The sequence below is a fragment of the Anabrus simplex genome, chromosome 5 (genome assembly GCF_040414725.1).
Source record: "Anabrus simplex isolate iqAnaSimp1 chromosome 5, ASM4041472v1, whole genome shotgun sequence".
NCBI classification, from domain to species: domain Eukaryota; kingdom Metazoa; phylum Arthropoda; class Insecta; order Orthoptera; family Tettigoniidae; genus Anabrus; species Anabrus simplex.
The window spans coordinates 395,159,958-395,186,560 of NC_090269.1; the positions used below are offsets into that span (position 1 = coordinate 395,159,958).

General features: G+C 41.9%; 1 protein-coding gene across 1 annotated transcript; it reads right to left on the reverse strand.

Annotated features, from left to right (window-relative positions):
• Positions 1–429: 429 nt before the first annotated feature.
• On the reverse strand, positions 430–14,383 carry LOC136874565 (carboxypeptidase N subunit 2). The gene is made up of 3 exons (XM_068227853.1): positions 14,330–14,383; positions 12,511–13,128; positions 430–2,172 (listed from the first exon to the last, which is right to left on the reverse strand). The coding sequence occupies exons 1-3, from the start codon at positions 14,381–14,383 to the stop codon at positions 943–945; spliced, it is 1,902 nt and encodes a 633-aa protein (XP_068083954.1). The 3' UTR covers positions 430–942.
• Between the last annotated feature and the right edge of the window lie 12,220 nt (positions 14,384–26,603).

Sequence of the window (26,603 nt, forward strand, 5' to 3'; positions counted from 1 at the left end):
ACAATTATGAGAAGAACGAGGAGAGGGCTATTTTGGACATCACTTCGTGGTTATGAAACGTGATACACTATTCCTAGGTATACTATTTCACTTACCAAGTCCGGCAACCAACCATACTGTGAAGCATGTAGCCTATCTAGATCCGCAGACACAAACAATTGTTGAAAGGGTAACAATTATTAGGTGTTGTTTTCGAACATTTTGTGCCACAAATTAAAGCGGAATGGAGGAAATTAACCCATTACGTGAAATTATAGGAATGAAGACATTCGTAGTGGGTAATATTAGACGCGAGAGAATCCATACGATATTTTAACTCTTGATAAAAATATATTGTTATCAAAGTCTTAATATCACAAAATTAGCAATGAGTGAAAACATCCGAGAAGAGCATCTTAATATCTAACGAACAACAATCCATATAAGCTACGTCTTATGATTCTTAAAATTTCATGATAACACTCACTTATTCATAATTATGTTATGAGAGAAAAAATATATATACATTACAAAAATAAGTTTTTCCGTTCTCAGTTTGTCGTAATCTTGAGTCACTTCCTCTGGCACATAAAGTTGGTTTCATATCAATAGACACTTGTACTAATTTTATAGGAGTTCCATCACGCTCAACTTTGTTATTCGTACGTTACATACCACGTGCTATCACAAAAGGTCTTTCATAACCAGTAAAATATTCCCTGATTGACAAGGAAGAGATTCGTTCTCCATACATAATCTACTTACCATTGCGACATATCACAGAAATTTTGCTTGGCTTCTTTGTTTTCAGATTAATTTCGAAATGTGAAGGTAGAGACAAAATATCATCCGCTAACTCATGAATTGCGTTCCAATGTTCCCTCATACTAAAGAAACTCACCTTTAGCTTTCGTGGGTATTGAGTTAACAAGGCGTCTCCAAAACCTCACATAACCTCGTGACTCAAGTCCCATTAGTCAGTTTATGCAGTTCGGGATCCTTGTTGATGCCATCAATGGTAGAGACGGACACATTATTCTTTTTCAGCTGAGGAATATCCATAGACATTATCGTGTACTTGATATCTCCATTCTCACTTAGGATTGCTGCCGGGTTCTCGAAGATAGCCTGATGTTCCGGTGCCCGTTGTTCTTCCCGAGTGTAGTAATGTGCCCTATGGTTGCGAGAGTAGACTATACCAACTAGGAGAGCAGCACCAGTCAGCAGCAGCAACAATACCGCGGCACCTGCGGCAATAAGTCCCAGACGAGAATCATCCCCGAGGAAACCTCTGGCAATCCCTGCTGCACCAGAATCAGCTCCTTCTATATACCCAAATCCTCCTCCACTGTTACTACACCACCCCAGATCGGAACGGTGAAGAGATTCTAATAATCTTCCCTCAAGGGAGTACGGGGTAGCACATCTAAGTCCTTTCAACATCCCTCCATTACTCTTATTGATACGACTGAGGATTGGAGTTACGTGGCACAAATCACAAGCCCAAGGGTTGCTATGGAGATGCACTATTCTTATCGGATCAAAACGTGAGAGAAGTTTCTCATCGAGTCCTCGGAATTTGTTTCTTGTGAGATCGAGCTCTTGCAGTTTTGGCACGGGAGAGAGCACTTGCACAGGAAAATGTGAAAACTGATTCCCAGACAAATTAAGAAACCTCAGGTGTTCATGGTAAACAAAGAATCCTAAAGGAAGTTCGGTCAGTCCCATGTCTGCCAGTGCAAGATCTCGGAGTTTCAAAACAACTTGTAACACGTATTTCACCTCTGTGAGTGGGATCATGTTTCCACTGAGATCAAGACTCTTGAGAGATTCTGAAAGAGGTAAGAATGTGGTGGTCTCCAGACGGTCCAGTTTGTTGTAGCCGAGGTCTAGTTCTCGAAGTGTGGTGATGTTAGCGAAGGCCGTAGTTGTCACTTTGGCAAGGCGATTGCGGGCGAGTGTGAGCTTCTGGATATCGGATTGACCACCGAATGTCCTCTCTAGCACAACGGGCAGCTGATTCCCATCCAGCTGCAGAACCTGCAACTTGTGCAAGTCCCGAAACTCATCCGAAGCAATGTACTTGAACTCGTTGTCCCTGAGATCTAGGACTGCGAGAACGCGAAGTAAGCGGTAGATCATTGTATTGATGTTGGATAGTCCACAGCTCCGACACCTCAGGACCCGCAATTCCTGCAGAAAGAATGTTATAGTATAATTACCAATTAATAATTTTTACACTTCAGACACTAATTTATGACAGGCAATGAAACACTGAAATATATATTTAAAACATGTATGGTTAAACAACCAACTTACGGGTAAGCAACCAACAAAGCAGGCAAACAGCACGTGGTTCTGAATGAACCAGTATATAGAGGCACAGAAAAACAATGAATGCAATGGTGGTAATTAATTCATATACATAAACTAATTGTGGTTGATATGTAGAGTTGCTCAAGAAGTAATGAGCACCTGGTATAGTATGTTCCTTGCAGGTGCAACCTTATCAGAAAGAATGGGACCTACAGGTGCAAATTTGTTGCGGATATCAATAGGTGAATTATAATTTCATAATATTTAAAATTAATTATGATAAATCATTAAATGTCATTAGTATACAATATATACCACGAGCTCTTTATTATCATTAAGTCACTTTGCTTCAGTCTAACAACAAACAATAAAGTGCAAGATTCCTCTTTAAATATAGTTCCTTTCACATTCACAGTTTAGGAATGCCTATTGTTATTTCCATCTTAACCTCGGGAAATACAAGATATTTTTGTAACAGGTAAGGCCGAGGGCGGGCTTCTTGAACATATTGAGCAAAATCTAATATTTATGCCTGATATATTTTTAATTCGTTACAGACTGTGAAATTCAACTACGTATGGACTTTTCAGGCTAGAGATGTACAGTGTATTACGTTTTGCGTCAGGAATATATGCTCTAGTTTCAAGAAATGCAATAGTCTATCAGTTCAGATTTTACTAGTTGTTGCAGTTATGGTATACAATGGTTTTCACACTGTGCTTGTTACAACAATGCTTCCCTCAACTAACACATCACTGTTTGGGCTTTGAAGGAGATGTTTGCTAGTGTTTCTTGCATTTCACTTATTCCACGCATTCATGACGACATCTTCCTCCGCCTACTCCTTCACACGCTTCATAGTGTTGGATGAGCTTAAAGTTTTCTTGAGCAAATCAACCATATTTTTCCCTCGTTTGTTTATTTGGTTTATGACAAGTTGCTCTCCTAAGGACAGTAAAAGCAACATCCTTTCGTTTCTCCTGTGCTGAAACCAGAACATAAAGAGTGAATGCATTAATAATAATTTCGTGTGGCTATTTCTAGCCGAGTGCAGCCCTTGTAAGGCAGACCCTCCGATGAGGGTGGGCGGCATCTGCCATGTGTAGGTGACTGCGTGTTATTGCGGTGGAGGATAGTGTTATGTGTTATGTGTGAGGTGCAGGGATGTTGGGGACAGCACGAACATCCAGCCCCCGAGCCATTGGAATTAACCAATGAAGGTTAAAATCCGCGATCTGGGCGGGAATCGAACCCGGGACTCTCTGAACCGAAGGCCAGTACGCTGACCATTCATCCAACGAGTCGGACAGTGAATGCATTGATAACTACTATATCTAGTAACGTAAAGAACAAAGATAATGGCCAACGGAGTGTGCCTGTGTTGATACAATCAAACACGGGATATCATGGGTGGAAGATAAGACCGCTAACCATTATTCAACAAGGCGATATACGCAAATCACGTTCGCTTATTATTTTTATTCCTCAAGAAAATCTGTATCATGCATTTCAAAGGAGGGGTTTGAACGTGCTCACATTGAATTGTGGTTACCTTGTTTTAACTACTTACGAATTTCCTGAAACCGAATTAGTGTTTTCTTATAGGAAACAGTCGGATGAACAATAAATGAAAGCAGAACTTGATTCCTTATTTAGGGCTGAAAAATTTGAAATTTCAGAGCAGTGGTTTCAAAGAGACTCCCCCTCCCCTCTGGATTTCCTAGTGTTAAGAAAGTTGAGACAAGAGCGCAAGAAACGTAACATAAAAGTCACGTAGAACTTACCCATGATAGGGTATGGTATAATTTTAAGGAATTTTATCTTTCTGGTCTGGATTGCTCATGACAATCGATAATATTATACTATTGTAATGCATGTGGAAGATATGCTGATTTGTTTTCTGGAAGTGGAAACAACACCTTTTGAACAGGCACTCCCCTAATTAAAAAAAAAGACCTTTGATTGTTTCAGATGAAGCTATTTTCAGATACGCTAATGGATGTTCATCGGGCAAACTTGATCTTTACTTTTACTTTACATAGGCCATTTCGTCGCGTTGAAGAAACAAATAACATATGCCACAATCATCTGCCTAACCATTATTTTCCAGCAACATATTGATATGCAGTCTATCGGAAAAATATTCGTAGAGTTGATTTTCCTGTGTTTGTCTACATTTTATATCCTTCATACACTGACTGACAGAGCAAATGCAACACCAGGAAGGAGTGGTCAGAACTTTATGCCAATTGCAGGGTAGACTGACGTCACTGAGGTATGCTCATGATGTGAAATGCGCCGCTGTGCTGCGCACGTAGCGAACGATAAATGGGACACGGCGTTGGCGAATGGCCCACTTCGTACCGTGATTTCTCAGCCGACAGTCATTGTAGAACGTGTTGTCGTGTGCCACAGGACACGTGTATAGCTAAGAATGCCAGGCCGCCGTCAACGGAGACAGACGACTTTACGAGGGGTATGGTGATCGGGCTGAGAAGGGCAGGTTGGTCGCTTCGTCAAATCGCAGCCGATACCCATAGGGATGTGTCCACGGTGCAGCGCCTGTGGCGAAGATGGTTGGCGCAGGGACATGTGGCACGTGCGAGGGTCCAGGCGCAGCCCGAGTGACGTCAGCACGCGAGGATCGGCGCATCCGCCGCCAAGCGGTGGCAGCCCCGCACGCCACGTCAACCGCCATTCTTCAGCATGTGCAATACACCCTGGCTGTTCCAATATCGACCAGAACAACTTCCCGTCGATTGGTTGAAGGAGGCCTGCACTCCCGGCGTCCGCTCAGAAGACTACCATTGACTCCACAGCATAGACGTGCACGCCTGGCATGGTGCCGGCCTAGAGCGACTTGGATGAGGGAATGGCGGAACGTCGTGTTCTCCGATGAGTCACGCTTCTGTTCTGTCAGTGATAGTCACCGCAGACGAGTGTGGCGTCGGCGTGGAGAAAGGTCAAATCCGGCAGTAACTGTGGAGCGCCCTACCGCTAGACAACACGGCATCATGGTTTGGGGCGCTATTGCGTATGATTCCACGTCACCTCTAGTGCGTATTCAAGGCACGTTAAATGCCCACCGCTACGTGCAGCATGTGCTGCGGCCGGTGGCATTCCCGTACCTTCAGGGGCTGTCCAATGCTCTGTTTCAGCAGGTAATGCCCGCCCACACACTGCTCGCATCTCCCAACAGGCTCTACGAGGTGTGCAGATGCTTCCGCGGCCAGCGTACTCTCCGGATCTCTCACCAATCGAACACGTGTGGGATCTCATTGGACGCCGTTTGCAAACTCTGCCCCAGCCTCGTACGGACGACCAACTGTGGCAAATGGTTGACAGAGAATGGAGAACCATCCCTCAGGACACCATCCGCACTCTTATTGACTCTGTACCTCGACGTGTTTCTGCGTGCATCGCCGCTCGCGGTGGTCCTACATCCTACTGAGTCGATGCCGTGCGCATTGTGTAACCTGCATATCGGTTTGAAATAAACATCAATTATTCGTCCGTGCCGTCTCTGTTTTTTCCCCAACTTTCATCCCTTTCGAACCACCCCTTCTTGGTGTTGCATTTGCTCTGTCAGTCAGTGTATATCAGGCTTTGTTATTTATTCAAATACCCAAGTAATACTATTCATATCTCGGTCATATTATGAGAAGAAAGAAGTAAGAACTCTTGTAGTTTATAATTCATTGTAAGATTGCTACGAAATATGGACGTGAGACACATAGATTACCATGCCATGGAAATCTGTGGTTACGAATTTATAGCTAGAAATTGATAAATAAAATGTTCAGAATGAAGAATTATGGCCAAAGTGAGGTGCAGCATGGTACATTAAAATAATAAAAGACAATTCTTTAGACAATCGGAAGTGTTGAATTAAGTACAATCTGAAATTGAAGAAAGTCATCGTTTTTCTGTTGGATTCAGATGTATGACAATAAAATGCCTTTGTTTGGTGGGGTGGAAAATTCCAAATGATCACCTACAGTTGTATGGAACGTGGAGTTGAAAATAAGTAACAAAATACATATTGCAGGATTTCACACCGAAAATGAGTACCAGGTTAATTCCTGGGGGGGGGGGGGGGGAAGGCGGCAGGGCGTAGAGCTAACTACTCTACCCCACCAAGTGCAGAGATTACAGATAGTGGAAGCTTTTACATTCCACCCCTGCCAGGGCTTCATAGCCTGTGCGGGGATGACTTTAATTTGTTATGTTGCAGAATTTCAGAGCTTCCCCTCAATGCACGATGCTACAGCCTGATGGTCCTTGAATAATATTCTCCATCTTCCTGGAGTTACTCCCAGTCAATATGGATTTGGCCTAGTTTTACGGCTTCCTGACCCCAACCCTGTGTAGAAGGATATATTCACCGAGTGAGTGGCTGGATGGTTTGGGTGACGTAGCTGTCAACTTGCATTAGGGCCGTAGATGATTCAAACCCTTCAGCTGGTAGCTCTGAAGATGGTTCTCCGTTGTTTCCAATTTTCACACACACCAGGAAAATGCTGGGCAGTACCTTAAGGCTACGCTTGCTTCCTTTCCACTCCTCTCCCTTCGTCGCTATAAGTCCTATCTGTATCTGTGCGCTGTAAAACAAGTTGTAAAACACTATCGCATGCTATTGTGGTGACTGTTAGTGTGATTATTTGTACGTAGATGAACATATGTGTGTTGCGGCTTTTGTTTTGGAAGCTCGCCTGCCGCATTTCGTTTGTCATTAGTCACAGTTGTCAAGATGCTGCTGCGTCCATTAATACGAGTATACTGAGACTGAACATGGCGACTGGCAGCAGTACACACATTTTGGTGTATGTCTACTTTTTGTTGCACATATGTGTAAATATTTAATGTTTAATCATGTGTAATTAATATTAGAGTCACCTGCTAAGTTATGTGTTGTGCCTGCTCGTTTAGAGCAGTCTGGTCCTCCATCTGATTTGTCCCAAAATTGTATTTTGTGTGCTTATGGAAATTAACCTTGTTACGTGTGTCCGATATGATGTTTCGTCCGTCGTAACAATGCGTATTAACAGAAACATAAAAGTCTAACTCCGGGATATAGGAATTAGCTGTACGCAACTAAAATCTGTGCCCCTGCGGGGAATTAATCCGGTACTCTTGGAACCAAAGGCCAGCACGCTGACCAATCAGCCAAGGATCAAGACAAAGGATCGAATAATCATTATTAAATAATTTACTAAAATTATATTTTTCTACTTCTATAACACGTATAGAGTGTTAGACAAGCACATCGGCCCGTCCAGTGTGCTGAGAAAATTATCATGTGTGATGAGGGTGAGTTAGTTATTTGTCGTGAACCACAATTAAAACGTATCGCATCTCTGTGGGTCCGAAGTACACAGGTTGAAAGGCGTAAAAGGTAGTTGCATTGCTGAAGGGTGGAAACATACCATTTTATGTCGTCCAATGCATACCCGACAAATGTAATTAATAGTTTAAAATAGACCAACCAAGAGAGGTCCTATTTACGCAGAGCAAAATGGAATTCCGAAACTGACAAAGAGGCAGTTCACATGCTGTCAAATTAAAATACATACACACGGAACTTAGGCGATATTATTATTATTCTTAATTTCATTCATTTCGTTTCGGCCAACTAAGGACAGCGCCATTTCACCGGTTCCTTCTGTAGTCTTTGACATTTGCTCAGTACTTCCGCATTCGTTTTCTGAAAGTATGGCAATATCATCTGCAAATATTAGACAGATCATTTCACCACCTTTGTTCTTTGTTCCCAGTGTTATTGGTGATAGCTTGTGTTTATTTAATTTTTCATTTCAAATTCTTACTAATTTCCGCAGAAGGCACTTTAATAGGAGTGGAGGTAAGCCAATGTCTTGCCTTACACCTGTATTTACTCTGAAAAGTTTAGATATTTCACCCATAAATTTTACTTTTGATATGATATCTGTGTGGGCTTCACGGATTAAGTTTGCCAATTTGGGCTTACTTCTGAATTCTCGAATTATTTTATCAAGAGGACCCCTACTGCTTAGCAGCATTCGTTATAAATGGGTCAGACAATCCGTCTTGATATGCCTTTCGAGGTAATACTTTGCTTGCCCTTATCAATGGTTTTATGAACGTTTAGTAAGAAGAGATTTATGGTATTCTGCATTTCGTAGTCTGGATTTATCCACTCGGACGTCATCGTACCGTCTATCTGATAAAAGATCTACCCGTATATTCACTTTTTTATCCTGCAATTCTTGATGTTAAGCTTGGTATTATGTCGTAGAACGCAATGGTGTTTTTAATCACAGCTCTTCTATATAGAACGTTTGTCTTGTGAGCCACTAGACTAGTCCCGAAGGACCGTTTTTTAACAGGCAGAGAACGTTTTTTATGATACATGGCCTTCACTCTTTCTCGTGTAGCTAGGTTATCCTTCCATAGGTGTTCCCATACAATGTCTAAGGCATACGTCATGATGGGGCCTGGTTAAATGTAGACTTTTTTCTCATAGCAACATGCACTTTAAGGTGTTCCTGAATGGGCAAGCTAGCAGGTGGAGGATTCTAAACAAAGGCCTATCTCAGGGATCAGTTCTGGCCCCCATTTTGTTTAACCTGTATATCCATGACATGATTAATTATCTAGAGTAAAGATTTCATGAACTTTGAGAATGTTCTAACCAGTGATCTGGCGAAACTGAGAGATTACTTCCACAAATGGAGACTTCAACCCAATCCAAACAAGACTGAGGTTACTGCATTCCATCTAAATAATAAACAAGCCCAAAGGAAGCTATACGTGACTTTTGACGGAATCTAAGTACCCAATAACTACAATCCAATATATCTTGGAATCACTCTGGATCGGTCTTTGGCATTCAAACAACATTGCATCAAGTTATCGAGGAAACTTGGCTCAAGATTGCCGGAAGCAGCTGGGGTGCAGACTCTAATACTCTACGTTCTGCTCCATTTGCTCTTGTGTATTCTGCTGGTGAATATTGTGCCCCTGTATGGGAAAAAAGCGCTCATACCACTAAGATTGATGTGCAACTCAATGAGACCATGAGGGTCATCACTGATACTGTTAGATCTACTCCCACACAGTGACTACCAGTCCTGGCTAATATCGCTCCGCAAGATCTAACGAGGAAGGCAACTAAGGTCAGCTTGCTCAAGAAGATCAACTCTCATAAGAACTCTTCGTTGTATGATGCCCTGCAAGATCCACCAACAACACGTTTGGAATCACGCAAGCCACCCTGGGTTGATTTAGAAGGTATCAATTCTTTCAACATGACCTACAAGTGTCTACAATGTTGGAACGAACATCGACCCAACAATGCTCACCTGGTTGAAGATCCTACAAAGAAGGTAGAGGGATTCCAACTACCACGCCAAACCTGGTCGAAGCTAAACCGCATTAGAACGGGTCACGGAAGGTGTGGTCACACCTTAAAGAAATGGGGTTTCCGTACATCTGCCGTCTGTGACTGTGGAGTGGAGGACCAAACCATACAACACATTGTTCAAGAGTGCCCACTTCGTGCAATTGACGGTGGTCTGAAGACTCTACACCAAGTGACACCATGCGCTCTGGAATGGTTGTCAATTTTGATATTTCCATTTGATTATTTGTAAACTTTTATGTACTTGTACAACCATACGATATATATATATATATTAATGATTTGATTTTATGATTACTCAGTGTTGGCTTACCTTAGAGACCTATGAATGTCTCATATTTCACTGGCAGGTAATTCCGGAGAGAATACAACAACAACGAATAGGTGAATACCAAGGAGGATTCAGAAAAGGTCGCTCAACAGCTGAACAGATCCAAAATCTCAAAACGATCATCAGATATTGTACACTAAGGTCCAAGCAGTATGTGTCTATCTTTGTGGACTTCAAGAAAGCGTACGACTCCATTGACGGGATGTCCTGCTAAACATCTTAAAACCGAGCTCGATAGCTGCAGTCGCTTAAGTGCGGCCAGTATCCAGTATTCGGGAGATAGTAGGTTCGAACCCCACTGTCGGCAGCCCTGAAAATGGTTTCCCATTTTCACACCAGGCAAATGCTGGGGCTGTACCTTAATTAATGCCACGGCCGCTTCCTTCCCATTCCTAGCCCTTTTATGTCCCATCGTCGCCGTAAGACCTATCTGTGTCGGTGCGACGTAAAACAACTAGCATAACATATAAAAACATCTTAAATGAATTTGGAGTTGATTTGGAACTGCTGGCATTAATTAGAGCCACCCTGACCGATACAATATCCAAGGTGAAGTTCCACGGATGTCTCTCGCATTCCTTTGACATCAAAACAGGAGACCGACAAGGTGATGGGCTATCCCCGATGCTCTTCAACTGTGTTCTTGAAAAGATCATCAGAACCTGGCGGGTGAGATTACAGGAAACCAACTACAGTCCATTGAGGATAGGAACCAAATCCAAGGGGATCGCAACAGACTTCTTAGCATTTGCCGATGATATTGCTGTTCTCTCAAACGACATAGAAACCGCTAGAGCTCAAGTTGAAATTTTAAAGGAAATTGCCGAACAAACTGGTTTGCAGATACCGTTTGAGAAAACAGAAGTAATGACTAACATCAAAGGGACTCCACCAAAACTCCATACAAAATACGGGGACATCACCCGAGTAGACAAATTCAAATACCTGGGTGAGATCATCATGAAAAATCGACTGGACAAGGAAGCACTTCAGGAGCGAGTACGCAAACTGGAAATAGCCTACCAAACATCCCGCACAATCTACAACAAAAAATGCCTTTCGCAAAACACCAAGATACGTCACTATGAAACAGTTCTGAAGCCATTAGTTCTATATGCAGCCGAAACCCTGTCTCTAAATACCAACAACGGACTCCTTGAAGAACTGGAGAAAAGAGAACGCAAAATTATGAGAGGAATCTTGGGATCAAAGTATAGAAATGGAATCCATCAAAAGAGATCCAACAAGGAAGTCTACAGCAAAATAGAGAAAATTACCGACACAATCAGACAAAGACGGGCACGATTTTACGGTCATCTGAAAATAATGGACGGAAGAAATTTAACTAAAGAAATTCTTTCACTTTTTTATTCAAACCCCAAAACCACAATTCCCTGGTTTAGAAATACCAAAGAAGACCTGCAAATGCTACATATCTCAGCTGAAGACGCCCTTAACAGAAATCTCTTCCGCAAGAAAATACTGACGAACGGGCTAAACTGAGACGAGTAACCGAAGAGAAGACACGGTGCCCATTGGACAGAGGAGCGTAAGCAGGCCCACTCACAAAGAATGAGGGAAATTTGGGCTCTAAAGAAGGCCAAGTTCAGTGTCAAATGCAACAAGACTTAACGTGGTCCTTGATGGCCCCAGCGAATTATATAATAATAATAATAATAATAATAATAATAATAATAATAATAATAATAATAATAATAATAATAATAATAATAATAATAATAATAATAATAATAATAATAATAATCATATGGCCTCAGCTGCCGTGTGCAGACATTTCAATTTGACGCCATCTAGTTGTTTGCTCGTCAATTTCGACGTCCCGTTTTACTCTAGGCCCACTAGATGGCAGACCGAGTAAACCCAAACTCTCTTGGGGGTCTATGGCTGAGATTTAATTGATTTTGTCGTATAAACACCAAATGTGTCACCAGAGATCTTTTACATGCCGACATCGTACGACATGGAGTGTCGAATGGACTTTATTCCGCCCTTCAAAAATCCGACTACCTCTGCCGGGTTTGAACCCGCTATCTTCGGATCCGGAGACCGACACTCTACCACTGATTGATAGAGGCAGCTTAAAACAAAAACGAAAACAACTGTCCAATAGAACGGACGCACGGATGTGCCAACGCTTTTAGAGTAAACTCTTTCATTATATAGATATTTTTATTTATTTTATATTTTCATTTTGTATTATTATTAATGTTATTACTATTATTATTAGCAGGTAAGTACACTATCATTTGGGACAAAGAATTTGAAAGTCTACATTTTTTAAACTTTTAAAAGTATTTACAGCAGAAAAAATATTATATATCTATATACAGCAACATTGATCATTTTTATTGTGCTCAAAATTTGTTTCCTTAACTTCATTTATAAGTGACGTCTTAATTATGGCAGTTAAAGGAATAATCCTTCTAAAGTCATAAGGCAACTATATGTAGAATGTAAATCTCACCTGAATATCCTTGAAGACTTCTGGATTGAGCTCTATCAGATGGTTTCCACTCAGGTCCAATTCCTGTAGTTTACCCAGCATGAGAAACAGGCGAGGTACGAGTTCCGTGATCCTATTGCGGGCTAGAGTTAACACTCGTAGCTCCTGCAAGTAACGAAAGGTTCCACTAGGCATCGACTCGATCATATTATCATCCAGATGCAGTTTCAATAAGTTGGCCAATCCTCTGAAGTTGTAGTCCAGGACATGGGCTATGTTGTTACGAGTGAGATTGAGTACTTCGAGTGTTGGCACTCCCCAGAAGGAGTGCCTGCCAATAGCTGGAATATTGGACACTGTGATGTGAAGTTCTTCGAGGCGTGCAAATTGTTGAAAAATGGGTCCGATGGTTAGGAAGTTCGGGTTTGAAGATGGAGCAGTGATAAGCAGAACTTCAACCTGCTGATTCATAGATGCGATCGGTATTGGGTCCAACATACCGCCCTGAGAGCAAATCACCTGATGACGTCCTTTAATGTCTAGACCACAGGTACACAACTGTGGGCAAATTATAGCAGCTAGTGTAGAGTGTGCTGGAAGTAGAGCCCCAGTCACCAGGTACAGTAGCATCACCATCATCTGAAAAATAAAAAATACAATTAATATAGCAATATGAGTCTCTATGCATGAATTGCTCTTAAATTTACATTCGGAAATATCAAATGGAAATAAAATTAAAAATGATTAATTTATTTGTATCTAAGGAATATTTTTTCAGAAATATCGATAAAGCATTTGGAGTCGACAAGTGTCCGATTAAGTGAATCGAAAGGGGGAAACTGACTCAGGGCCTAGGAAGCTACCACGAATAAAACAGGGTTCCAGCGTAGGTTGAAGTGAGGACTCTTTGATAAATCACCTATGCTTTTTAGTCATGGCCATCCATCAATACTTCAAATCATAGCCTGCACGGTTACTAAGTAACAAAGCATCACACATTTTGCATCGCTTATTTCAGATGATCCCCCAGCCGTACGACGTACTTTTGCCAGAACATGAATCTTTATACATAAAAATGGAATGTCATCCATCTGCCTTTCGCAACGAAATCGCGTCTAAAGTACTGAGTAGAACCATCACTCCGAAGATTCCGGGTTTGTGACCGATGTTTATGGGAAATTTTTCCTTCGCATGTTACGTGCTTACTATTCTGTAAATATTGGAACCTTTTCCAGGGACACCCTTGCATTAGTTGTGATATTATTTGCAAGAAAATCCATTGTGCTCTAAAATGAGCTAAAATTGGCCATGTGACCTAAAATTCTGTATGGAGAATCAATTCAAATGCAAACCAATTGTGATATTTCCGTAATTAATTTCTTAAAATGGTGGCCATTAATATTGTAACCTGAAGGCCGGCAGGTAAATAAACACCCACCTGGTAGCGTTTACTTTAAGACCAAGACGTATTTCTTACTACTTTTTACCATCTGCACAGACGCACAAGCACACAAGTTTGGGCTCTCCCTACTCACACTAATTCAGTCAAACTGCTTGTTCACAGCTACCGCTTGAAAACTGACACAATCACGCTAGCTACACAGTAGACATTAAACTCTTCTAGTACTCTCACGTGACCCTAGGGCAATTCACATTAGTATTCTTTCTGTACACAAAAGCAGTCACACAATTCACAGCTTTCGTGCATACAACACAGACTTACAATTCAATACTAAATAAACTGTCCGTACACTTACAACAGTTGGTCACGAGGGACTCAACTCCTCGTTGACAGACAGAACGGAATGACAGACTCAGCTTCACGGACTGGAACACTCACTTTGCGGCACTGACTGCCTGACTGCACTGCACTAATCAGTTGAACCTCTCCCATGACTGACTCTAAACTGAATCTATCCACTGAATGACTCTTAACTGAATCGACTGAGCTCGTCTGGTCAGTCTTAAACAGGGAGGCCACCTCCTCAAGATACTTCCAGGAAAAGATTTTTCAAGAGTCATCTCAATTCGGAATGATCTGGGTTCGTCTTCTAGATATGCGTTGCACTGTCGGAAGGCCTTAACTGAGATGACAGAGTGGAAGCAGAGGGAGCTGATCTCGATTGGATGGCACGCCAATCAATGTCAGAGCAGCGATGTCGGCCATTTCTAATACGGACCCGACTCATTTTATACCTCTCCAAAATCGTATACAAAATGACGGACACCGTCACAATATGTAGGTATTTTGTGAACAATTGCATTTTATACCAGCTAACAACCAAAGTAATAAGCAAATGGAAAAATTTATAAAGAAATATAGGCCTAATATTCGCAGCATTGACTTCAGTGATATTGTTTATATCTGTCCATTAGAGGCATGAACGTGCATGCATTATTAAGTTCATCTTTGTTAACAACGTTGGTATGAGAAGTAATGGGTCAAAATCAAGTCTACTGTCACAGTGATCCCAATATAAAAGCGACTCTATGAAAGTTGACTGCTGCAAGGAGCACCTTATGGGAGTGAGTCGACATGGTTGCCTCAGTGAAAAAGTTAAAATCACTCTTCTGCACTAGCATCCATTAATAAGTCACATTACACCACCAGATGCGCGCAGACAAAACCTGCGTCTCTATGAATATAGGAAGTAATATACAATCCCGAGATATGCACCGCAATGTGTCGACGCTAAAGGAATGCCGCTTAGAAACCTGTCATCCGTCCTGGGAACAGAAGCACTATATTTATGTAATTTCAACATTAACAGCAAATGGCCAGAGATGTAGAATAATGCTGTTCCAGATAAACATCGTATTATCATTTATCCAATCAAGAAACCAGATAGTATGGAGGTGTGTGTTGGTCACTCAAGAGGATACGAAACGATATATTGTACTCTTCGCAGGCAGCCTGTATATATCCGGCAAAACTCTTTTCTGGCAACCTGAAAGATTTCCATGACATGACAAAGGCTACCCTCGACTGGATTAGATACTTAACCATATTTTTTAAACGCAGCAACTATTAAATAGAACGTAGTCATTCTGAACTATTTAAATACTACGTCATTCTCCTCTCCTACGTAAGGTTTCTGTATTCCTCTTTCTATTGAAGTAGGGTGGGTGTCAGCTGAAAGTTTGCGTCGCGAAATTCGGGATACGAACTGTGTGACGCAATGTTACATAGCAAACGTGCAGCCTGTGATGTGAGGTATCGATGGGTGGCCACGACTGATACATATACACAAGGCTCCATTATGAAAACGGCCTTTTTTCATCGTACTCTAGGGAGCTGATTATCTTATTTGTGGTAGATCAATTGGCCCTGAGTCAGAATTCCCTTTTCGATGCCCTGAACGTTAGACTTGTCAACTCCAATTTCCTTACACGCATCTCTCGGAAACGATTCATTATGTGCAAATAAATTATTAGTTATTAATTTTAGTTTAATTTATAGAAAGTAATATTTATGTATATTTGATTTTCCCAAATGAAAGCAAATGACACTACATCAAGTTTTATATATTTTTTTGTAGTTGTTGGACTCATTTTTCGTACTTCTTATGAATTGTGTTAGAGGATCTAGTAATTTATTTCTAGCTCATTTATATTTTTGAGGGACTGTACTACTGGAAAACTTATATTTAGAAACAATAATGACCTGTAGTAAAATTACTTTCCCTATCGAATAAGGAGTTTTAATCAGGAAGGGAAGGACTGGAACAATAATTCAACTGCGCTGACAGTCTAAACTGTGGTGGTTGTTGATATTGATGAGTAGTGTGTACACCATTCACTGACTGAGTAAAATGAGTTCAAGTGGAACTCTCGGTGAAAGAAATCTCTAAATATAGCGGTGTCTCTAGCAACCTGACACTACCAGAAACCATCAGTTTCTTTGCAACTTACCTCACAGAAATCCGCAGCTCCCTGGTAATAATTCACACGTTAACCCAGAATGTGAAGAATGAAGCTCGTATCAGAGCAAGAAATAAAGTATAGATAGCCCGTGAAGTCTACTTTCTATTTGAATCTCTACATATAAATATGAATTAACGTATCTCTGTGTGGATTGAGGAACGACTTCACGTCTAACCCACTGGGTAGAATTTTATGATATTTTGCAAAACATTCGCAGAGAGAACTATCACGTCGTTATCTATATTTCCTTTCAAAATATTCACCTTAAAATATATCATTTGTGGAATTATTTACAAAATAATCACATACGAGATTAAGAAAGCTCAGCCACGTCAGAACTACTGAACCAACTGAGATAAAACAAGGCATGGATACATCTCAGATATTCCGTTCAAACATACTCTAGACCTATCTTGAATTTTTAATAATGATTAATTTCGAAAAGACGGTCAGAAACGAGCCTCTATGGCTCAGGCGGCAGCGCGTGGGCCTTTCACCACTGAGTTCCGTGGTTCAAATCCCGGTCACTCCACGTGAGATTTGTGCTGGACAAAGTGGAGGCGGGACTGGTTTTTTCCCCTAGAAATCCCGTTTTCCCTCTCATACTTCATTCCAGCAACACTTTCGAATACCATTTCATTTCTCAGTCATTGATCTTTGCCCCGGAGGAGTGCAACAGGCTTTGACAGCCGACACAATTCCTATTCTGCCCCTAGATTGGAGCTCCATTCATTCCATTCTTGACACGGTCGAATGACTGGAAATAGGCTGTGGATTTTAAGGCGTTCATTAAAATTTAGGTGTTAAACGATCTATGGGTGTTTCAATCCGCTAGAGAAAATAACATGGAGGATATACAATTCTTACTATCACAAAAAGTAACCTAGCAAGTATAATTAAACTGAGAGTTTCCTACAGAAAATGTCGAATGTAAGCATACTGGACAAAAAGTGTCACTCCCTTGAAAGGGCACACTGGTTTCTTTGGAGCGGTGTAGATGGTACCAACTGGTCATATGATGTTTCACCGCTGAAATATGACCATGGCATTGAATTAGTGTGTGTGCCAGTCTCATGTAATGGAACAGTTCATCAGGAGGAGTCGAAGCAGTGAAATGACAGACTGGCGAAATGTGGCTACATGTTTGGACGGATCTAACAGTGAATGAAGTTGCCTGACATGTTGATGTGTCAAAGCGGAGTGTCAAGAGTGTCTATCTGTAATGGTGGACCACTCGCGACCCGGATATACGGCATAAGAACTGTGTTTGTAAAATGTTGCTAATCAACATCGACCGGAGATGAATTTAACGCCTTGCCAATAGAAGTCAGTTCCAAGTCCGACAGGAATAGCTTCTTTCAGTGAATGAAGGCCCATCCCAACCAGATACCAGCGAGCGTTACGGAGAACACTTTGTAGTTCGCCGGGCAAGTTGGCCGTGCTGTTAGGGGCGCGCAGCTGTGAAACTGAATTCGGGATGTAGTGGGTTCGAACTCCGCTGTCGGCAGCCCTGAAGATAGTTTTCCGTGGTCTCCCATTTTTTCTATTCGCTTTACGTCTCACCGACACAGATAGGTCTTATTCCGACGATGGGACAGGAAAGGCCTAGGTCTGGGAAGGAAGCGGGCGTGGCCTTAATTAACGTACAGCCCCAGCAATTGCCTAGTGTGAAAATGGAAAACCACGGAAAACCACAGCTCACAGCTCACAGCTGCTCGACCCTAACCGCACGGCGTGGTAATCAGCTATTGTCAAAGAAATCCAAACAGTAATGGTTTATTCGAAAGAACTCGAAGAAAGTAACGGCACTCGAATACAATCTCGGTTTAGGCTGCCTAAACAGTTTGTGGTATTAACAAACTGCATGTGTGAGAAATGCAGAGCAGAAGAAGATCTACAAATATATTCGGTCGTCCACAAAATGTCGTATGATATCTGAAAACTAAAAAATAGTGTACAATCTAAAAATCCCATAGACAAGAAAGGTGAATAACTAAATTGCCCGACACCTGAAATTACAGACTAAACCATTTAATGCGACATCGCTCTTAATGACGTATAGAATAAGAAGGCGAAATGTTAGGGTCCGGTCTAAATACTGTATAAACACTGTATTTAAAAATCGCTTAATATGTCATTGCTTATTACGACATATGGTATAAAATGGCGTATTTTTGTATCGAAATATATCGAATGTAACGACCAATGTTGATTTTCATTTGTTACGCGTTTTGGATTGCTGACAACAATGAAAAGCTTACTTTCAATCTCTTGATTTTAGTACATTGTATTCCGCGTCGATGGCTAAATGGTTAACGTGCCGGCATTTGGGCGAAGGGGCCCGGGTTCAATTCTTGGCTGCATAGGGGACTTTAATCTTTATTGTTTAAATCCCATGCTTTGGGGTCTAGGTGTGGATGCCGTCTTTATCATTAGAATTCACCGTAGGTAGGGCCTTGTTCTCATAGACCCGCGGGTTGCCTATCAGGTATAAATTCCTAAAACCTGCACCAGGCCACTCCGGAGACCACACGCCACTTATATATTAGATTGTAGATTTCAAACGAGTCTTTCTATTAAAATGTCAAGGCGAGCATCGCTGTGAAGGCGTCGCAAGAGAAAGGGAAAGTGTTTAGTATTTAAAACAGGTCTCAAATATTATGGCGATTACTATGTGGGGAAGAAAGCGTCAGAGTTGGGTGTATGGTACTCACATATTTATACAATTTGGAAGCATAGACAGAACATCTCATTTATTAGCCAAGACCGTGTGGGACATTACTTCTACTATTCTCTTACTTATTATTTTGTATTTTTCTGACATATGGTTGTTGTATGTGCTGTTTAAATAGAGGAAACCTCCGTCTCCGTCCCACTCCACAAACACTGTACCTGGGAATAAATACAGCACTTCTTCACTCCTGTTTTATGAAGTTTAAACCTTATTCTGTTATTTAACCATGTAACTATGCTGCCTAAAAATATCAGATATGACATTTTTAGAAATAAGAAAGGCCGGTTTGTGTGACCACCGCCTATAACGATCGTTAATTTGCGATTCCTTCAGAATCATTATAACCGTTTTCTACTGTATGTGGAGACACAATTCATTCTTTCACCAACTCTCACTCCAGAAACCTAATTATCATATAAATGTGGTGCGTAAATGAGTTTCCCTTCATTTGCAGCTGCTAGTACTGATAGTGCGGAAAGGAGAATATTCCTATCTTTTGATCGAGGTGAAAAAAGGCGGATTAATTTAGAGCCAATTACTCAATCGCCTCCCGTGACGTGGTAGCACGGAGCCAGTTACCACTCATCGATTTTGAGCGCACCTTGTCTAGTGCCTCCTATCCATTACAGTGACAGCTCGTTTTCTTTCCTTACTGCTTCACACAACAGCGGGAAGCTTATACAGTACATTATTAGCTGAACGTACTCGTCTTAGACGAGTTCAAGTCAGGCATATTGAAAGGAGTTTACTTAACCCTTATTGAGGTCACAGTGGCTTTATCCGAAACATAAACTCCTTTTCCTCGCTTACCCCTCTCATTTGCGATACCTTTGCTGTTTAATCAGTTCTACGACCCTTATTCGTGTTGGTGCCGTTAATATCAATGCAGCCGCGATATTAAGCAAGTGTTTTATGGCTGTTTGAGTGACAGCACACCCATGATTCGTACACATTGAAGACGGAACTATACTTCAAAAGATACTATATATACCATATATATATGCAGTGAGAATTAACAATAAATTTAACCTTTACTGCATAGTGTTGCCATCACGCAAGATACATCTTTTCACGTGCGTAAATGGATAGAGATTTTAGACAGACTTGCTTTTACGGCTTGTAAGTTATTAACCCCAGTTAACAATTGTTGGTATATCTAAAATACTGAACGTAAGTAGAAATTTAAAGCTTAAAATTTTCCTCACTAAACAGAAACGAGAAATATTAAACGCAGTAGAAGGTTAACTTTTAGAAACAAAAATATTGATATAGAAGTTGTAATGATAAAAGGCTGGTTGAGCATAACAATCCTATTAATTATCAAATAAATAATTCAAACATCATTTTAATGCTTAACATTCATCCGTTCGCGCGTACGACAAGTTGGCCACACGTCATGTGTGACAATTTTCATTAAATTTTCTCCAGCCTGGCTGAGTTGCTCAGACGGTTGAGGCGCTGGCCTTCTGAACCCAAAAGTGGCAGGTTCGATCCTGGCTCAGTCCGGTGGTATTTATAGATGCTCAAATGCGCCAGTCTTGAGTCAGTAGATTTACTGGCACGTTAAAGAACTCGTGCGGGACCAATTTTCGGCACCTCGGCGTCTCCGAAAACCGTAAAAGTACTTAGTGGGACGTAAAGCAAACCACATTATTATTATTATTATTATTATTATTATTATTATTATTATTATTATTATTATTATTATTATTATTATTATTATTATTATTATTATTATTATTATTCTTGTTTTCGAATGGGTCTACTATGGACCACGTTAAGCATCATTCATTTACGGTTCTTCCTCTTTCGATCGGCCCAGTACTTCTTCATCCTTTCGGAGTGGGCTTCTTTACGTTCTCGTGACCAGTTGTTGGCGGTCCGTTTTTTGCTACTTTGATCTTGGAATCCCTTAATTTTGTTGATGATTTTTCTGTATTCCTGTCTGTTGTATACTACCTGCTGTGATATATTATTTTCCTCGATATCCTCCTTGACCCCTTTAAGCCAGCTAGTTTGTGTCTTCCTGTTCTCCATGTATTCCAGAATTCGCTTGACTGTTCTCTCTGGTGGCATTCTTTTAATGTGTCCGTAGAAGCAGAGTCTTCTCTTCTTGAAGTATGTTGTAATTTTTTCGGTCCTTTTGTATAGTTCCTCAGTTGGTCGCAGTCTAAATTCTTGACCCACTTTCCTGGGCCCTAGTATCTTCCTCAAGATCTTCCTTTCTGTCTTTTCAATGTTTTCTAGTAAGCCCTTCCTGTTCAGTGGAATACATTCGATCGCATATAGACTTTCTGGTTTGATGACAGTGTTGTAATGTCTGATTTTTGCAGTGAATGAAACTGATTTTTTATTGTAGACATTTCGACATAACTGGTATGCTGCTTCCATCTTTCTTGCCCTTTCCTGTAATGCTATTCCTGGTAGTTCTGTTGGGGTTATCCATTCCCCTAGATATTTAAACTTCTGTACTCTTTTAATTGTTCCATACTTGGTGACAATATTTTGCGTCGGATCCTTTTTGTCCTGAATCATTAGTTCCGTCTTTTCGAAGAATATCTGAAGTCCCGTCTTTACAGCAGTCTCTTGAAGTGTTTCAATTTGTACCTTGGCTGTTTCAGTGTCTTCTGCCAGTATTGCCATATCATCTGCGAATGTTAGACAGTCAATTTTGACTCCAGATCTTCCCAGTGATATTCCATTTTCCACCCCTAATTACGTCAGTCTCTTTCTCCACTCTCTGACCACTTTTTCAAGTATAACATTAAACATGAGTGGTGATATCCCGTCCCCTTGTCGGACACCTGTTTCGATCTTGAATGGTTTTGACAACATACCCATAAACTTAACCTGTGATGTAGTGTCAGTGATGGTTTCTTTGATTAAGTTTCTAGTTTTTTTATCTATCCCAAACTCCTATAACGTGCTTATCAAGGTTGCTCTGTCGACTGAATAATAGGCTTTCTTAAAATCCACAAATACAATCACTAGATTTTGGGCTGTGAGTGCACGTAGTTGTATTATGGAGATTAGGTTGAAAATTTGCTCGCTGTATGATCTCCCTTTCCGGAATCCTGCCTGGTATTCACCAAGTTCTTTTTCTATTATCCCTTCAGTCCTGTTTTGTAGTGCCTTGGATAGAATTTTAGAGGCAACTAGTGGCAATGATATTCCTCTGTAATTGTTAACGTTTGTTCTGTCTCCTTTTTTGTGCAGCGGGTGTATTAATGATGTCTTCCATTCCTTTGGGATGCTCTCTGTCTGCCAAATCTCCTCAAACAGTGCTTCTAGCTGAGTCACTAAGTGTTCTCCGGCATATTTCAATAACTCTGCAACTATTGAATCTTCACCTGACGTCTTATTGTTCTTCAGTCCTGTTATTATTCCCCTGATTTCTTCTTTATTAGGTGGTTCTGAGTCCGGTGTCTGGTTCTTGGGTTTCTCAAACATTAGAGTTTCCTCAAGTTTTTTACAGTTCAGTAGTTTCTGGAAATAATTTGCAAGGTGTTGGCAATTCTGTTCATTTCCAGTGATTAGATTTCCTTCGTCATCTTTGAAGCATAGGGTTGGCGGTTTGTATCTTGTTACGTTCCTCCTGAATGTCTGGTAGAAATTACGTGTATTGTTTTTCACTAAATCTTCTTCTAGTTTCTTTAGTTGCTGTGTGTCATAATGTTTCCGTTCACCTCTTATGGTTTTAGCTGTTGTTTTCCTTTGTGCTTTGAATGCCTCCCAGTCTTCAGGTTTCTTAGTTGAGTTCCATTTCTTCCATGTCTGAGCCCTACTTTGTAGTGCTTCTTCGCAAACTTCATTCCATTATTATTACTTTATTATTATTATTATTATTATTATTATTATTATTATTATTGTTATTTTTATTATTATTATTATTATTATTATTATTAAATTTTCTCCACTTCACCCACACCGCTTCAAAATAAGCAGGACTGCAAATCTGACAAATCTTACAGGTACAGTTTTGACCAAAATATTTACTAATTAATACAGAGAATAACATACAACATAGACATCTTCAGAATATATTCAGTTCTACTTATCTTCGGGTTAATAAAGTGATAATACATTTTCAGTCCTTCAAGTTAATTCTTTCTTTAATATTTCACCCAAAATTAGGTTTTTATGGAAAAACATGTATAAAACAGGAAAGAGGTTTAAATCTATTTATATACACTGACTGACAAAGCAAATGGAACACCAAGAAGGAGTGGTCAGAACTTTATGCCAACTGCAGGGTAGACTGACGTCACTGAGGTATGCTCATGATGTGAAATGCGCCGCTGTGCTGCGCACGTAGCGAACGATAAATGGGACACGGCGTTGGCGAATGGTCCACTTCGTACCGTGATTTCTCAGCCGACAGTCATTGTAGAACGTGTTCTCGTGTGCCACAGGACACGTGTATAGCTAAGAATGCCAGGCCGCCGTCAACGGAGGCATTTCCAGCAGACAGACGACTTTACGAGGGGTATGGTGATCGGGCTGAGAAGGGCAGGTTGGTCGCTTCGTCAAATCGCAGCCGATACCCATAGGGATGTGTCCACGGTGCAGCGCCTGTGGCGAAGATGGTTGGCGCAGGGACATGTGGCACGTGCGAGGGGTCCAGGCGCAGCCCGAGTGACGTCAGCACGCGAGGATCGGCGCATCCGCCGCCAAGCGGTGGCAGCCCCGCACGCCACGTCAACTGCCAGTCTTCAGCATGTGCAAGACACCCTGGCTGTTCCAATATCGACCAGAACAATTTCCCGTCGATTGGTTGAAGGAGGCCTGCACTCCCGGCGTCCGCTCACAAGACTACCATTGACTCCACAGCATAGACGTGCACGCCTGGCATGGTGCCGGGTTAGAGCGACTTGGATGAGGGAATGGCGGAACGTCGTGTTCTCCGATGAGTCACGCTTCTGTTCTGTCAGTGATAGTTACCGCAGACGAGTGTGGCGTCGGCGTGGAGAAAGGTCAAATCCGGCAGTAACTGTGGAGCGCCCTACCGCTAGACAACGCGGCATCATGGTTTGGGGCGCTATTGCGTATGATTCCACGTCACCTCCAGTGCGTATTCAAGGCACGTTAAATGCCCACCGCTACGTGCAGCATGTGCTGCGGCCGGTGGCACTCCCGTACCTTCAGGGGCTGCCCAATGCTCTGTTTCAGCAGGATAATGCCCGCCCACACACAGCTCGCAACTCCCAACAGGCTCTACGAGGTGTACAGATGCTTCCGTGGCCAGCGTACTCTCCGGATCTCTCACCAATCGAACACGTGTGGGATCTCATTAGATGCCGTTTGCAAACTCTGCCCCAGCCTCGTACGGACGACCAGCTGTGGCAAATGGTTGACAGAGAATGGAGAACCATCCCTCAGGACACCATCCGCACTCTTATTGACTCTGTACCTCGACGTGTTTCTGCGTGCATCGCCGCTCGCGGTGGTCCTACATCCTACTGAGTCGATGCCGTGCGCATTGTGTAACCTGCATATCGGTTTGAAATAAACATCAATTATTCGTCCGTGCCGTCTCTGTTTTTTCCCCAACTTTCATCCCTTTCGAACCACTCCTTCTTGGTGTTGCATTTGCTCTGTCAGTCAGTGTACATTTTTCTTTTCAAATAGTAACACAACTCTAGAACTGTTTCTTCCTCTTTTTCCTTACCCAAACAGAACCAAATCCCATGGCGCAACAGCCCCGAAGGGAAATGGCCTACCAAGCGACCACTGCTCAGCCCGAAGGCCTGCAGATTACGAGGTGTCGTGGGGTCAGCACGACAAATCCCCTCAGCCGTTGTTCTTGGCTTTCAAGACCGGGGCCGCCAACTCACCGTCAGATAGCTCCTCAATTGTAATCACGTAGGCTGAGTGGACCTCGAACCAGCCCTCAGATGCAGGTAAAAATCCCTGACCTGGCCGGGAATCGAACCCGGGGCTTCCAGGTAAGGGAAAGGCACGCTACCCTTACACCGCGGGGCCGGCTTTTCCTTACCCAGTTCCAGAAAAATATATTTCGAATCGCTATATCGTTACTCCCACGGTTCTTACCGAGCTCGATAGCTGCAGTCGCTTAGGTGCGGCCAGTATCCAGTATTCGGGAAATAGTAACTTCGAACCCTATTGTCGGCAGCCCTGAAAATTGGTTTTCCGTGGTTTCCAATTTTCACACGAGGCAAATGCTGGGGCTGTACCTTGATTAAGGCCACGGCCGCTTCCTTCCCACTCCTAGCCCTTTCGTGTCCCATCGTCACCATAAGACGTATCTATGTCGGTGTGACGTAAAGCAACTAGAAAAAAATTAAAGAAACTCCCACGGTTCGTTGTTTTGTACGCACTCCGCGTAACTCCATCGTTGTTTTAAGCGTTAATTTCGCATTTTTTTTCTGCTAGTTGCTTTACGTCGCACCGACACAGGTAGGTCTTATGGCGACGATGGGACAGGAAAGGGCTAGGAGTGGGAAGGAAGCGGCCGTGGCCTTAATTAAGGTACAGCCCCAGCATTTGCTTGGTGTGAAAATGGGAAACCACGGAAAACCATTTTCAGGGCTGCCGACAGTGGGGTTCGAACATACTATCTCCCGAATACTGGATACTGGCCGCACTTAAGCGACTGCAGCTATTGAGCTCGGTCGCATTTTTCTATACCCAGACATAGTTACATAGCAGACTGATTGAATGTATGTGAAATTACTCAAACGATCTGTAAACACATGGCATGAACGGTATTAGTGTTCATAATCGTTCGCAGGACGTGTTTACAGTGCTCCTACCAATATTTTGTTCTGCAGCTCAACAAACGTGTGTGATTGTCGTGAGGTCGAATATCTCTCTATTAATAGCAAAAACACGAATGGGTGTACTGTATAGTCATGTTTCTACACTCCACGTGGACTAGGAATCCTGTGCTAGTACGATCTGAGTAACTTTTTTTTTTACAGTTCAATATATTTCCACTATTCCTTTCTATGACTGCTTATCAACTTATTTTAACCTCAGATACTCCAAGAATATCGAAGGAAATCTCCAATGCGTTATCAATTTTAATGATTTTCCTTTGATTCTCTGTGTTTATCCCCAGGGCCTCTTAAATTCGGAGCGTGAGTTGGTGATTACGGGGCCCTTAGCTGAGTCCTGGCTTTGCTTCCATTTGCTTGTTCAGGCTCCTCGCATTCATACATCCTATCCGATGTCTCTTGAGCAATTCTCGTTAATCTCCGCCCACGAGTCTATTGGAGAATTCGTGGTCTAGGGGATCTTCAATTTTAAAGCCCTTCGCGACCCATGTCTTCCTTTCGCTTTCGAAGTGTCCGAACCCTTCCATTCTTTTCCCTCTGATTAGAGTAAGTAATTGAGAGTAAGTAACTAAGTCGGTAAACTCATCGTTGGTATTTTCTGGCAAAAATGAAGCTATATTTCAACGAAAAAAATAACAGAAGAAACTTGATGCCACACT

Excerpts from the sequence above, each read along its gene's own strand:
- LOC136874565 (XM_068227853.1), bottom strand. The coding sequence starts at position 14,383 with ATGGGAGAGGTTCAACTGATTAGTGCAGTGCAGTCAGGCAGTCAGTGC. Across the intron at positions 13,129-14,329 it reads CAGGCAGTCAGTGCCGCAAA|ATGATGGTGATGCTACTGTA; the intron begins GTGAGTGTTCCA and ends TTTATTTTTCAG. Across the intron at positions 2,173-12,510 it reads AAGTCTTCAAGGATATTCAG|GAATTGCGGGTCCTGAGGTG; the intron begins GTGAGATTTACA and ends TTCTTTCTGCAG.